Raw genomic sequence first — 14,201 nt, forward strand, 5'->3', positions numbered from 1 at the left:
CTTTAAGATCGTCATTTTAATAACCTTTATCTGTGAAATTAAAAAAAAAAAACATTGATGAAGCTGACAAAAGTTTCGAAAACTGCCTCTTGCTCATAAAATACTCAGACTATACACAATTTTTTTTTTGCATGTATAAAGTACCGAATGAGTATGGGGCCGTTCAAGTATTACGTAACGCAATTTTTGAAGATTTTTGACCCCCCCTCCCCCCCTTGTAACGCACCGTAACGTTTTTCTATACCCCCCCCCCCCCTAACGTTACGTAACACTCAAGTGTCAATTTTTACCCTAAACTCGCTAAAAAGTTATGTTATAGTTTTTATCCTTGGGATACTTTTACTTACATGTTTACTTTATAATACTAAGAAATAAAACAAGAGATTTTTAATGCGAATAAGAGTAAAAATTAATAAAACATCAACTCATGGGCAGGCAAAAATATACTTGTCCTTTTTAACTACACCTAGTCGCTGTCGGATCAAACAGACGAAACGAACTCGATGCGAATTAAGTATGAAAAGTCAAATGTGTGAAAATTCGGAATTGTTCAGTCGTGCATCTATTCCGAATCTATACGAATGTCATTTAGGTGGACGCCGCGCCGACTCACGAAACCTTTAAAATGATAAATCAAACTACTATTTCGATAAATCTAACGTTGACAGTCCTAAGCCTGTATAAAGTATGAAGGATAGATTACAATTCATTATTACTAGTGAGTGCGCGTGCAAACCTTACCGCCCTTACGTATTGATGCAAGGCATGAATGAACTAGCTTCTTAGTCCAAGAATAAGTACCTAGTCCACACCAAATTGTACTAACTAATGAGACTTTATGGGACTAGGTGGAACAGGTTTCTGGATCACGTATTTTTAAATACTAGGAACAGGCATACCTAATCCCAAATTTACCTAGTACAACCTATCTCTACTTGTCTTTAAACACTAACGAATACTGACAACGGAAACAACATTAAATGACGTACAATACAATCTAGGATTCCCCGTGAAATATGAACGAAAAGATTTGCCAACTTGCGAGAACCAATTAAAAATGACAACCAGACTATACAAAGAGTGTGTTCAGCCGAACTAGGTCTCCTGAGTATTCTAAGTTAGTTTAAGTATAGTCAAAGCATACATACTGCTATACTGTACTTTGTCTAACTTAGAATACTCAGGACTTAGTTCGGCTGAACCCACTCATTCAAGGGATTTCCCGTAAGACGTAAATGAAAAGGGTTGCCAATTTAGGAGTTTTAATTCCCTATTTTTTATTAAAAAAATGTTACGTAACGTGTATTACGGAAGACCCCCTCCCGCCCCTGTAACGCATCGTAACGTTTTACAAGACCCCCCCTCCCCCCCAAATTGCGTTACGTAATACTTGAACGACCCCTATTAAGGTACTTTATATTAATTACAATCTAGCCTATTATAAGACTAATGGGTAATTTTACGCTAACTTAAACTGCTAAATAATCATATAATCAAGGCGGCGTCCTCTGACACTACACTTCTTTGTCTTATCACATAAAGGAGTGGACACATTGTTCTTATGTTATATAATGTTCACTTATCACTATTTCACTAACACTACACTGTGTCATGTCACTAACTCAAATGGTTTAGTCCTTTTGATACACAATTATGAATGTAAAATATTCCCTTCGTAGTCGGTTAACAACAGTAATATATTATGTTCTAGAATATAATTCCAAAAAAAAAACATTCGCACATTATACCGTATTAACCTGACAGGTACCTGTACCTGTATAATACGTTAAAATTGACATAATGTTATTTTATGATACATTTTGATATTTTTACACAAGTTCTAATAGTATACCATTTTTATTATTTTTAAATAGAAATGCGGCATAAAAATATTATTTCACTTTTATTAGGGCAAAAGATTTGTATGTAGCAACACAACAAGAGATGCGCAGATTGGTAGAGTACAACAATACATTTAACTACCTGTATATACACGGTATAATACTCTATGCATTTAACTAATTGGTATAAATATTATTTTTAACAATTTATAGTAACCTGACATGTGTTGTAGGCCTTTCTATTTTTTTCTATAAAAATGTCGGAGAAAATATTTAATTTACGCAGTTTATTAAATTTTTATTTCATCCTAATTTAAGATAGATGGAAATGTTGAAGTTGTGAAACTTTGCTATGCTAAAATTTCAGGCGTTTAGAATTCTATTAGTGACAATAAATAATAAAATAAATAAAATAAATTATATAATAAGCCATATTATATTACTGGTGGCAATTATTTTTGTTGATCTGCTTCAAGGTTCGGTGAAGGTTATATAATGCATTAAAAATATGATTAAAAAAGGAGGTTCTATATTGGACCACTTTGTACGAGTATCTGTGTCTGCGATTCAATTTTATAAAAAAGGCGCGCAGCTTTATGCGCCTTCACTTCTATTTTAGGTAGTTACTTGTACCTATATCGTATATAATTAACTTTGATAACACATATAATATTTTTTCCCGCCGCCTCAGTTTGACTGAACGCGATAAACTCAAAAAGTACTGAACGGAATAAAATAAATTTAATGTAGATTTCATCATTAATGTAGATGTAGATTTCATTGTAGATGTAGATATAGATGTTAATGTAGATTTTGAAGGTGGTAGAACCCTCTGTGGTTCGACACCGGCTGCACCACCGCCACACCTATTTCTACCTATTAACAGCAGTGTTAGACGCTGCTGTGTTCCGGTTTGAAGGGTGTGGTAAGGGAGACAGACTTTTCCGAGGCGTTCCAGCTTAGTCCTCAGGGTTAGCGGCGCATCTGTGCCCGACCTCAGGTAGGAATATCTAATCCTATCTGTGGTTAATTACAGATGTCCATGGGCGGCAGTAGCCACTTACCATCAGGTGGACTGCATGCTCGTCTGCTACCCTTATATTATAAAAAAACTATATTATAATTTATTAAGATTTTGGTAATTTGGGCCAAGTTAGGTGATAATTGTTGACATCTGAAAAAAATATGCTGATTGCATACATAGTTATTTATGTTTGACTGGGAGCTTTATTTGTGTAAATCAATAGTGGTCTAGCGGCTTAAGGGTCGCTAGGGGCGGTCCGTCCCGGGCCCCCGATCCTGGGGGGCCTCCAAACACAGTTGCTAAAAAAGGTCGTCAGAACCAAACAATCTATGAAATGTGTATCACTCAGCGAAAAAAAAATAACACATTTATTATTTTGTAAAATCAATAGAGCTAAGTACATGAAAACAATGTCTGATCAAATTATTCTTTTAAACTTTAAAAATATTTATGGCAAGATTCGCGGTGGTAGGTACCTATATGTAACCGTGTGAAGCGTGTGCGAAGTTCTAGTAAGTACCATATACAAAATATTGATAAAAATAAGTTACCTCCTTGAAAATGCATTGTAAATTTAGAACAAAGAATTTATAATATTGCATTGTAATAACAACGTGATCTCACTCCTTAAAGCTATCGATGACACCAGTTATCAACGAGATTAGATAATAGTCAGATTGTCGCCAATAACATTGATACAAGCATTTCATATATTGCTCGTGGTTAAGTAACTTGTACAGAATAGTAAAAAGATTAGCATACAAAATGGACGACACGTGGCGAAATGAAAAACTTAGTGCCAGTGAAGTGGATTTCGAATATGCTCACCGAAAAAGGGGAAGGAGGAGAAAAGGCAAAAACCCTGGAACAGGAAACACCCAGGCGAGAAATACCCAACCTGTTGCTACGGATGCAAGGAATAGCGATGAAGAGTTAGTAGAGTCTGAAGATAGCACAGTGCATGAGCCAGAAGTCTTCGAAAACACCCCAAATGAAGAACCGAGTGCAAGTCTCGCTAGCGATTATAAGAAGAGGCTATTATTAGATGCTGTTATGATAACTCCACCTAAAATAGTTGCTTCCAAGAGCATAGACGAAGATGTAGTAGAACCACAAGGGGATTTTGGACTATTGACCAACACAAAAGCTTTACATAAAGAAGCCAGAACGTACGAGTTAGAGAAATTTCAGAAGAACTGTTTAATTATTTTCAACCAAGAATCCATTGAAGGGTTCGAACCAAGATTAGGAACTAAACAAGACGTAGACGTATTAACAGCTACTTTTGAGAATTATGGTTTTGAAGTAATCGAACATAAGAACTTTACTAAGGAGCAAATCATTGAAGTTCTTGAAACATGTATGTATACTTAGTTATTTTATTTTTACACTTTTATATTGCATTCACTTGGGATATAATCAAATCTTGAAAGTCGATTATATTCCTATTTTTTTTTATAATAATATAGGAGTAGCAGACGAGCATGCAGTCGACCCGATTGTTAGTGGCTACTGCCGCCCATGGACATCTGTAATCAACCCCAGATAGGATTAGATATTCCTGAGGTTGGCCACAGATGCGCCGCTACTCCTGAGGACTAAGCTGGAACGCCTCGGAAAAGTCTGTCTCAAAACGGAACACACCAGCGCCTAATACTGATGTTATTCGGTAAAAATAGGTGAAATTCTAATTATAGTATCGAAAGGCTATATTTGTGTGATTTGGATGACAATACAATCATGTATTTGGAATCTTAGAACACAGTTGTGGTGTGATAGTCGAAGCTATAATGAAACTTCAGTCGTCGTCAACACATAACTGTCCCTATCCTGGGCACGGGCATCCTCAGAGTGAAAAGAATCAGGCCACAGTCCACCGCGCTGGCCAAGTGCGTACTGGTAGATTTCGTATTTGAGAGCTTGGTTTTTAGGATTTCTTAGATATGCAGGTATCCTCACTATGTTTTCCTTCACCGTTTAAGCAAGTGATAATTAATTTTAAATATGCACGTAATTTTGAAAGATCTGAGGGATGTACCTTGGATTAACTCTTCGTACACCTTGATCGAGAGGTGATTGATGAGTTTCAACCACTTAGCTATCATTGTCACTCTTCAGTTAGCTACTAGCAAAATCCCTCAAGTTTGGGCTCATAGTCATAGTTATGCTGAAAACAATAGTGTATTAGTCCATCCATCAATCCATCAGCCTTTTGAGGTCCACTGCTAGACACAGGCCTTCCCTAATTGGCGCCACTCCAACCGGTCTCGTGCCCTTTGAATCAAGCGGTTTCCCACCGTCTTCTTCAGGTGGTTGGTCTACGTGGTCGGGGGGTGGCCTACACTCCTGTTGTCTACACGTGGTCGCCACTCGACCTTTTTTCTCCATCGGTTATCGGTTATCCGAGCGATGTGGCCGGCCCATTGCCACTTCAGCCTTGTAATTTTGAGAGCTATGTCGGTAAGCTTAGTTCGTCTACGGATTTCATTGCGAATCATGTCTCGTGGCGAAATACCAAGCATAGCTCTCTCCATAGCAAGCTGAGCGACTCTGAGCTTCAATCAAATCAAATCGAATCATTTATTTGCAAGAACATAGTATTTTACAAGGATCTTAAATGTATAATAAGTATCTTACGTTCTACATTAGGCGTGCAAAATTTATGTATCTTGTTCATTTCGAAGGAGCTCAGCTTTCGAACGAGGCCTACAGTAAAGGACTACGTTTCGGCGCCGTAGGTCATAATTGGCAACACACACTGCTCGAATAGTTTCGACTTCAGTGTATTAGTACACGTGGTACGAGTATCTTAAGAAAACTATACCATTTTTTCTACTTGTATATTAATCAATTCATTTAGCAGTACAATCTGTACGTTAATATATTTCCAATTTGATTTTCGGTCACTTAAGTTACACACGTGTCATGGCAGACAAAATATAATGTGAATTAACGTATTTATATCTCCATTAGCTGCGTGGACGTTCATGACATAACTTTAGTTAAATCTTGCCACTTTTTTCAGTTAAAACAAAGAACTTTACGGAATATGGATGCGTGGCGGTGGCCGTTCTGACTCATGGCACATTCAACGGCCTACTCAGGGCAAAGGATCAGGTGTACAGCGAAATGGATATTATCAAGTACTTCAGGGTCTACGACAAGCCAACGCTCATCACGAAACCGAAGGTCTTGATTATTCAGGTGAGTAGTGACAGTGACATTGTGGCAACTTTATACAATTCACTAAGAGATGGCGCCACATGTATCCTGAATCACGCTATCGAAGTTTTTTAAACATCTAGTTTATAATACGTTCTGATCTCGGACTAATTAAGCACAGCTGTTACTTAGGCATCATTACGACATCTGGCGAGAGATTTCTCTTTACAAAAAACAAACGAAACGATAAAAACGATTATTTGTACTTTACTGGTATCATTTTCTGGTACACTTAAGTGTAGTAGACTATATGTCTCAGTAATACGGAACTAAGATTCCGTTAATACTATGAATCACACCGGATGAACCATATCGAGTTGTATCATAACAATATTGATAACAATTTACGTACACGATAAGATGATTGAAATCCCCTACTGGTATTACCTGTAAGTAGCCGACCGTTTGTGTCACACTGAACATTAAGCATTAGTACAACAACTACTTACTATAGTAGCCGATTCATAATTACTTAGGTGTTCAAAATGCAAACAAAGAAAAGTCATTGTCAAAATAAGATGACAGGTATCGTAAACCTTAACAAATGAACGAGAAACAAAAACTTAAAAAAGTCAACAAAAATGTCGCCACAAAAAATGTTTTGGATCCCGCTTATTTACCATTACCATTATCACATTTTAATTTTCAACCATACACGTTTTTTTTTATTATTATTACTGTATGGAACGAAATTGACTTAATATAAATATTGGAAAATGTGAATTAATCTTAATTTATTTAGATTATTATTTTATTATCGTTGTATTACTTTAATATTGTCAAAAATAAAAAAAAAAACACCAGTTGAAAAGTATTTTCTTGATACTTCAACACCTTTGTTTACATTTTGGATACCTAATTATGGAATTATGGAAACAAACGATTCTATAACAATTTTTTTCTATAAAAAATCTACGCCTACTTCCATTCTGAAGGAGTTCCTTGTTCGTTTGCTTAGTCTTCCACCGAAATGGAAGGATATACAGATGAACCGGGAATCTACGTGATCGTAACTGGTCACTGTAAATAGTAGATCTCGGGTACACTTGGTTTGACGGTGTAGAACCCTCTTTTGTTCGACTACGGGGGCACCACAGCCGCAACTGCGTCTGTCTAAAAACAGCAGTGTTAAGCGCTGCTGTGTTTTGATTTAAAAGCTGTGGTAAGGGAGACATACATTTCCGAGGCATTTGAGATCAGTCCTTGTCGGTAGCGCATCCGTGGCCGACCGGTAGGAATCTAACCTTATCTGAGGTTGATTACAGATATCCGTAGGTGGCAGTAACCACTGAACATGAAATGGACTGCTCGCTCGTCTGCTATTCCTATATAAGATGTTTTGGACCTTGATTGCCAATTGCTTCTCCGTGGATTTCATGCCAACATATATTCCAGGCTTGCAGAGGTACGAGGTGTCTTCCCGGGGTCCCTGTATTCCAAATGCAATCATCAAAAATCAGAAAGGACTTGGATGAAGACGTAGAACCCTATACCTTGCCGGTCACATCAGATATGTTGATCGTTCACAGTTCGTACGTAGGAGAACCATCTACCAGGTGCGTCAAGCTTCAATTGCAATTTAAAATGGAAAGTAGGCACCGTAAGTGTCATCATAGTCAACCTATTACTGACCCACTACGGGGCACAGGTGAGAGGATTTTGGGCAGAGTCTAATAATAAATAATACACAGGCCAACTGCCGATTGGTAGACTTCACTCACCCCTGAGATTTTTTTAACCACTTTCAAGTGTGTATGATTCTTCATGACGTTCTCCACTGTTTAAACCGCTCATAATTAATTTCTAACACGCACCTAGCTTTGAAAGAGAGGCTTCGTTTCAACAACTAGTCTGACTGCCTGACTGCCAGATTTCTCATATATTTTCGAATAATCGGAGAATTCACTGCCATAAATGTATATAAGGCAAAATACATGTGATAATTACTTACACATATTTGAGCATGATAAATCTAAATCTTCCAGAGATGAACTCCACGGTTCCTGGTTCATACAAACCCTTTGCCGGAAGATCAATGAGCTAGCCCTTTCACACGACTTGGAGTCGATCTTGACGGAAGTGAAGCGGGAGATAGCTGCAGACAGACATTGGGAGGAATACAACAGATTGACCAGAGAGATCGACAGTTACAAGCAGATGCCAACGGTTACCTCCACGCTGATAAGGAAGCTGTTCCTCCGGAGGTTTGGTGATGAGAATCTCCCGATGACGTTCCTAGATTCGCCGGGAACTTCAAGGAATACTGCTTTGGATACGGCGCCGACTACGCCCATGCTGGTGCAGTTTGGACCGTGTTCCTGCTTCCTGGACCATTTCGATTACATCAAGAAATGTTTGCTGTAAGTAGTTTTGGCTTTTTAAGTCATGTACAGTTCTATTTTTAGCGAGTCATCAAACAATTCTAGTCACAATCCCGTTACGTAAATCGAATTTTGTTGATGCCTTGATTTTTTGGCTGAAAAAAGATTGAAAATGATTAGAAGCTAGTGGACTACTTACTAGTAGCAAAGAAGCAGTTCACTTGTATTAAGACCCTGCAGTGGACGTCTGTAATCAAGTCTAAGATGGTAGATTATTGAATAATAAGACGGTTACGTCACATAAGGATTAAGTTAGTATCCACATCCGTTAAAACAGAACTGCTTCGCACTAGGAATATGTGTGACGATGGTACCTCCCCGGACGAATTATACTCGTTCTACCTTTGAATCTAACTAATAACACTTTACTTTATCCGGTTTCTCCACATATCTTATTAATATTAATTCAATGTTTATCTTTTATCCTGATATGGCTTCATATCACTTAAATATAGATTTCTAAGCAGTGAAATATTATCTTTTTATACATGTCTCATTTCTACAGTAATTATATTGACTTGTCTGATATGTACGATGTCTGTAGATATGAATATGTAGGATGTCATTCGATTCCGACAGCACCAGCGCCACACCTATTTCTGCCTAATAACAGCAGTGTTAAGCGCTGCTGTGTTCTGGTTAGAAGAGTGTGGTAAGGAAGTGGTAGCGGCGTATCTAAAGCCAAGCTCAATTAGGAATATATAACCCTATCTGTGGTTAATTACAGATGTTCATGGAAGGCAGTACCTACTCACCATCAGGTGGACTATATGCTCGTCTGCTACTCGTGTATTTATGAAAAAAGGATATAACTGTCCTTATCATTCATATCATAATAATATATACACATAATTTATACATATACGATACGTAAGTGTATAAATGTATTTATATCTTCCATTACACGACGGCTCAGTACCCTAACCATGAGTTTTTACGTTTTGACAAATATAACTGTTTTGGTATTTGTTTACGTATTTGCTCATACAATTTCCAAATTTCCAAATTGTATGGGCAAATACGTAAACAAATACCAAAGCAGTCATATTTGTCAAACTTAAAAACTCATGGTAAGGGTACAGACATGGGCCATCCAGTCTAAATATTATGATAAAAAAATATGTTTTTGCCTGATACCACACCTCTAATGTTTGTAAATGTAAATGGGGCTTTATGCGGTGAATATGTAAATATATGACATAATTGTTGGCACAACTGTTCGTCCCGAATAATATGATCGATGCGAGTAACTTTTGACCTCAACCCATTTCTTCGAGATAGAAACGAAATTTCACCTCCAATAATTTAGTCAAGGCTCGAGATTTTGATTGATGAAGACAAGACGATCTGATCGCTTACAAGAATGACGTATTAAAATATATTCAAAATCTCCACTAAGTAGCTGAAAAACATATTGCTATTTTCTACTAACTTCTCCGATGACAGAATACAATTATTGTTATACATCATTTGGATCATATCGGGGTTGATTATAGATGTCTTTCGGCAGTTGCCACTTACCAATAATGACCAATGGACTGCGTAGCAAATGAAATAAAATAAAGTTATAGAATAACAATATGTTAAAAGCCTTCTCTGGAGTACCTTTTGAAGGTGGTAGAACCCTTTGAGGTTCAACTCCGGCGGCACCACCGCCACACCTATTTCTGCCTAAGAACAGCAATGTTAGGCGCTGCTTTGTTCCGTTTTGAAGGGTGTGGTAAGGGAGACATACTTTTCCAAAGCGTTGAAGCTTAGTCCTCAGAGGTAGCGGCACATCTGAGGCCGACCTCAGATAGGAATATCTAATCCTATCTGGGGTTGATTACAGATGTCCATGGGCGGCAGTAGCCACTTACCATCAGGTGGACTGCATGCTCGTCTGCTACTCCTATATTATAAAAAAAATATATAAGAAATTTTAGAGGACTTTCCCATAATATCACGAGTTATTTCATAAAATCGATGCAAGGATGCATCCGAAGTTGAGTACGGAATCGTTAATAATAATGGCTTACACCTGACCATTGTAACATCCGTAACAAAATATTTGTAAGCTATTCTGGCAACGATGCCGAGGTCTACCTTAACGCACCGTTGGGAATTGCCTGTAAATCTATTCTCACTGCAAATAAACAGGCTGACAAGCTACTAAACATGAAAATATAAGGCCGAGTCCTTGTTTTCGTGTAAGCACTTATGAATAGACTGCTGAATGCAGAAGGTTATTTATGTATGTAGATGTAAATAGATTGAACTAAGCTGCAGGATTCTACGCCAAGTAAACGTAGAAGTCGTGGTCGTCGTGGTGGATAGTTAAGAACTTCTTTCCATTTTGAAAAGTGTAGGATAAAAATGTTTTGTCTCTGTAGTTCCGGGACTAGATAGGTCTACGGGATCCCCTGCCTGTCGTTTCCGTAGCCGGAGGCAATAGTGGGAGCTCAAACCGTCCAGTAAGCGACTCCGTGAAGGACGGAGGTATGTGTGGTCGCATACCATCGTAAACACCCGATATTGTGGGAGGAGCGAACGCTCCCCCAGGGCAGCGCTCAATCGGGGCATCGCGCTTGGAGGACTCCGGTTGTGTTCCGTCGGAGATCCCGGAGATCTCCAACAAGCGTTGAGGGCGACCACCAGGTAGTTTTACTGCGGTAAAAATCCCACCGACGACGTGGGAACGACGCCTGGTATCTTTTGAAGGTTTCCCCCTCGTAAACAAAAAAAATTGACCTCAGAAGTAGAGTGTCTGAGGCTGCCTTAAGGTAGCATTGTGATTATAATAGCAGTTGTTGGAACGTAATGATACGATCTTACTGTACATACATGTAGAATTCCTTTGTGACTTTCTTTTATATGGAAGTAGGGAAGATCCAGATAAAAAAATGAAAATCTGTATTAGTGATAATTGAAATTCCTATTTGTTTAAATTGGCATCAAGCTATCTCTGTTTCCCCTCAAATTGCAAAATATAGAATTTGCGTACCGTCCAAAAAGCCCAATTCAGTTTAAGAATATTCTAATATTATTCTACTTTGTTTCAGGCACTTCCTCGAAGAACATCCAAGTGATTCAACAGCACGCACTTTCCTGGACATCTCCAATACTTTTGAAAACGAGGATAAGTTTAACGCAGCGAAGGAAAAAATGGCCAAAGCCATTTGCGACCACTTGACCAATAATGCGAGGCATTGCGAATACTTCAAATATCTGTATTTCTATAAACATTGATGAGGAAAGAGATAGATCAAATGTTTCTTCGTGATTTCGATAAATCGGCATCGGCACGACTCGCGTGGCGGAGCGGGCATCATACCAGTCTGATTCGCAAAGGGTTCCGGCTTCTATCCCCGGCGAGACAGATATCTGTTCCGGGTGTTTGTGTGTGTTCATGGCACACACATCCCAGTGGGGCTGTGAATGTAAAACACACCTTTTTCTGCTTTCTCTGCGTTTTGGTTTTAAAGGATATGATGTAGGAGATGAGAAGTTCCAGTTTAGTTTTGCGAAACTACGGTGGCGGGGAGAAACGGCTGACAAGTACTAGTACTAGTACTGCAATCTATCCCCAATAGGACTTTTTTTATTGTTTAACCTAACGATTAAGCAGACGCGCTACCTGATGGAAAGTATTCAACGCCGCCTATTGACATATGCAACACCAGAGGAGTCGTCAATCCATCGCCGGCTTTGAAGGAGAGCTGGTAGAAGGCTTCTGAAGGTGGTAGAACCCTTTGTGGTTCGACTCCGTCGGCACCACCGCCACACCTATTTCTACCTAATAACAGCAGTGTTAGGCGCTGCTGTGTTCCGGTTTGAAGGGTGTGGTAAAGGAGACAGGCTTTTCCGAGGCATTCCAGCTTAGTCCTCAGGGGTAGCGGCGCATCTGTGGCCGACCTCAGGTAGGAATATCTAATCCTATCTGGGCTTGATTACAGATGTCCATGGGCGGCAGTAGCCACTTATCATCAGATGGACTGCATGCTCGTCTGCTACTCTTATATTATGAAAAAAAGAGCTCTTTTTGCACCTTTTTTGAAGAGCCCCACGTCATACCGGTCCGGGAATACCTCAAGAGGACGGATTATTTGGTGTAAAGAACAGCCCCAGAATCTTACTGATATTTCCAAACCGGGCAAAACCTTGACTTTTGCAGCCCTTTCTAATGCTGGAAGTATTTGAAATTAATGATTTTAATATGTCATAACACTTTATAATCCATTTGTCAATGTTCCAAGTGAGATATTAATAATATTTTGCTCAAAACAAGTGATCAGAGCTGGGTATTGACAATAGTAACAATTTGTCGTAGCAACATTAGATTCGTATGAATCATTAGCAACTTTTATTACATATTAAATCAGTGTGTCTATGTTTAATTATTTTGTTATCATGTATTAAGTTTGTCATTAAATTATAGTAAATTAAGAATTTTTGTAGAGATGTTTTCATCTCAGGTAGATATTAGTTTTCAGCTTGTGATACTGTTTCGTAAGTTTTGAAATAAAATAAAATTATGCGAGTTCTGTCTGTTTTATTCTCCGATCCCTTTGATCCGGGTGATATTAATAATTGACCAAGTGCAAGTCGAACTCGGATACGAAGGGTTCCGTAGCTCCAAAATGTTCATATGTTGTATAGTTTAATTGTATATTCTCTAACTATTGATTTATTTTTAGTATTTGTTAGGAGTAAATGCAATTAGAAAATTAGAACTGTCTACAATTTACGGTTCAATAAATAAAGTGGAAAACACCGAAAAATAGCGGTTTCTTTCGTGAAGACTCCCAGTTGCTTTTAAGATTTTTTTATTTTAGTGTTTGTTATTATATCGGCTACAGTTTTATATGCTCTGTAAAAAATTAGTGTCTATCTATTACGGTTCACGAGACACCGTTTTTACCCTTGGGCACCGAACCTCAAAAAGCAATCATCATCATCAACTCATTAATGTCCCACTGCTGGGCATAGGTCTCCTCTCAGAATGTGACGAATTAGACCATAGTCCACGCTGACTAAGTGCGACACGGTAGACTTCACGTACCTTTGAAAATTTCTCAGGTATGCAGTTTTCCTCACTATGTTTTCGTTCACCCTTTCAGCAAGTAATAATTATTTCTAATACGCACATATTTTTTGAAAAATTGTCCCTCGGATTTGAATCTCGGACAAGCGGTCGAATTTAACCACTATGCTATCCCTGCTTAAAAGCAATAGGTATACCAATATACAATGAAATTATGTTCAAAAATGTATCCAAAAATAGGATCCATGTTGTGCAGCAACAGTTTATTTCCACAGCACTCGACTGACGATCGGTAATTCATTGAAATTAACCAGAAGCAGATTCTCAAGTTCACAACACAATTAGAACTGAAGCATCCAGTCTGGGTGATGTCATGGTGGTGCTGTATTCATAAACGGTACACCATATTAGATGCACCATGGAAATAGAAGCAGTAACCGCCTATGGTTGAAACTCAGCCTCTCGATCAAGGGGTCCGGGGTTGAATCCCAGGCACCACTGATTTATCGAAGTTATTTGCGTATTCGAAATTAATTATCATCATCAACCCATTACTATCCCACTGCTGGGCACGGGTCTCCTCTCAGAATGAGAAGGATTAGGCCATAGTCCACCGCGCTGGCTAAGTGCGTATTGGTAGACTTCACATACCTTTGAAAACTTTTTGTATTTTAAAGATTTCTCAGGTATGCAGGTTTCCTCACGATGTT

At 38.4% G+C, this 14,201-nt stretch overlaps 1 protein-coding gene across 1 annotated transcript; it reads left to right on the top strand.

The window, feature by feature from the left end:
• Positions 1 to 3,602: 3,602 nt before the first annotated feature.
• Positions 3,603 to 11,813, top strand: Casp-4 (caspase-4). The gene is made up of 5 exons (XM_073092050.1): positions 3,603 to 4,225; positions 5,891 to 6,069; positions 7,483 to 7,643; positions 8,073 to 8,447; positions 11,510 to 11,813. Exons 1-5 carry the CDS (start codon positions 3,631 to 3,633, stop codon positions 11,694 to 11,696), a joined length of 1,497 nt encoding a protein of 498 aa, XP_072948151.1. The 5' UTR covers positions 3,603 to 3,630; the 3' UTR covers positions 11,697 to 11,813.
• The last annotated feature ends 2,388 nt before the right edge of the window (positions 11,814 to 14,201 follow it).

The sequence above is a fragment of the Epargyreus clarus genome, unplaced genomic scaffold (genome assembly GCF_041222505.1).
Source record: "Epargyreus clarus isolate Ecla_fem2 unplaced genomic scaffold, WU_Ecla_fem_2.2 ptg000035l, whole genome shotgun sequence".
Taxonomy (NCBI): Eukaryota; Metazoa; Arthropoda; class Insecta; order Lepidoptera; family Hesperiidae; genus Epargyreus; species Epargyreus clarus.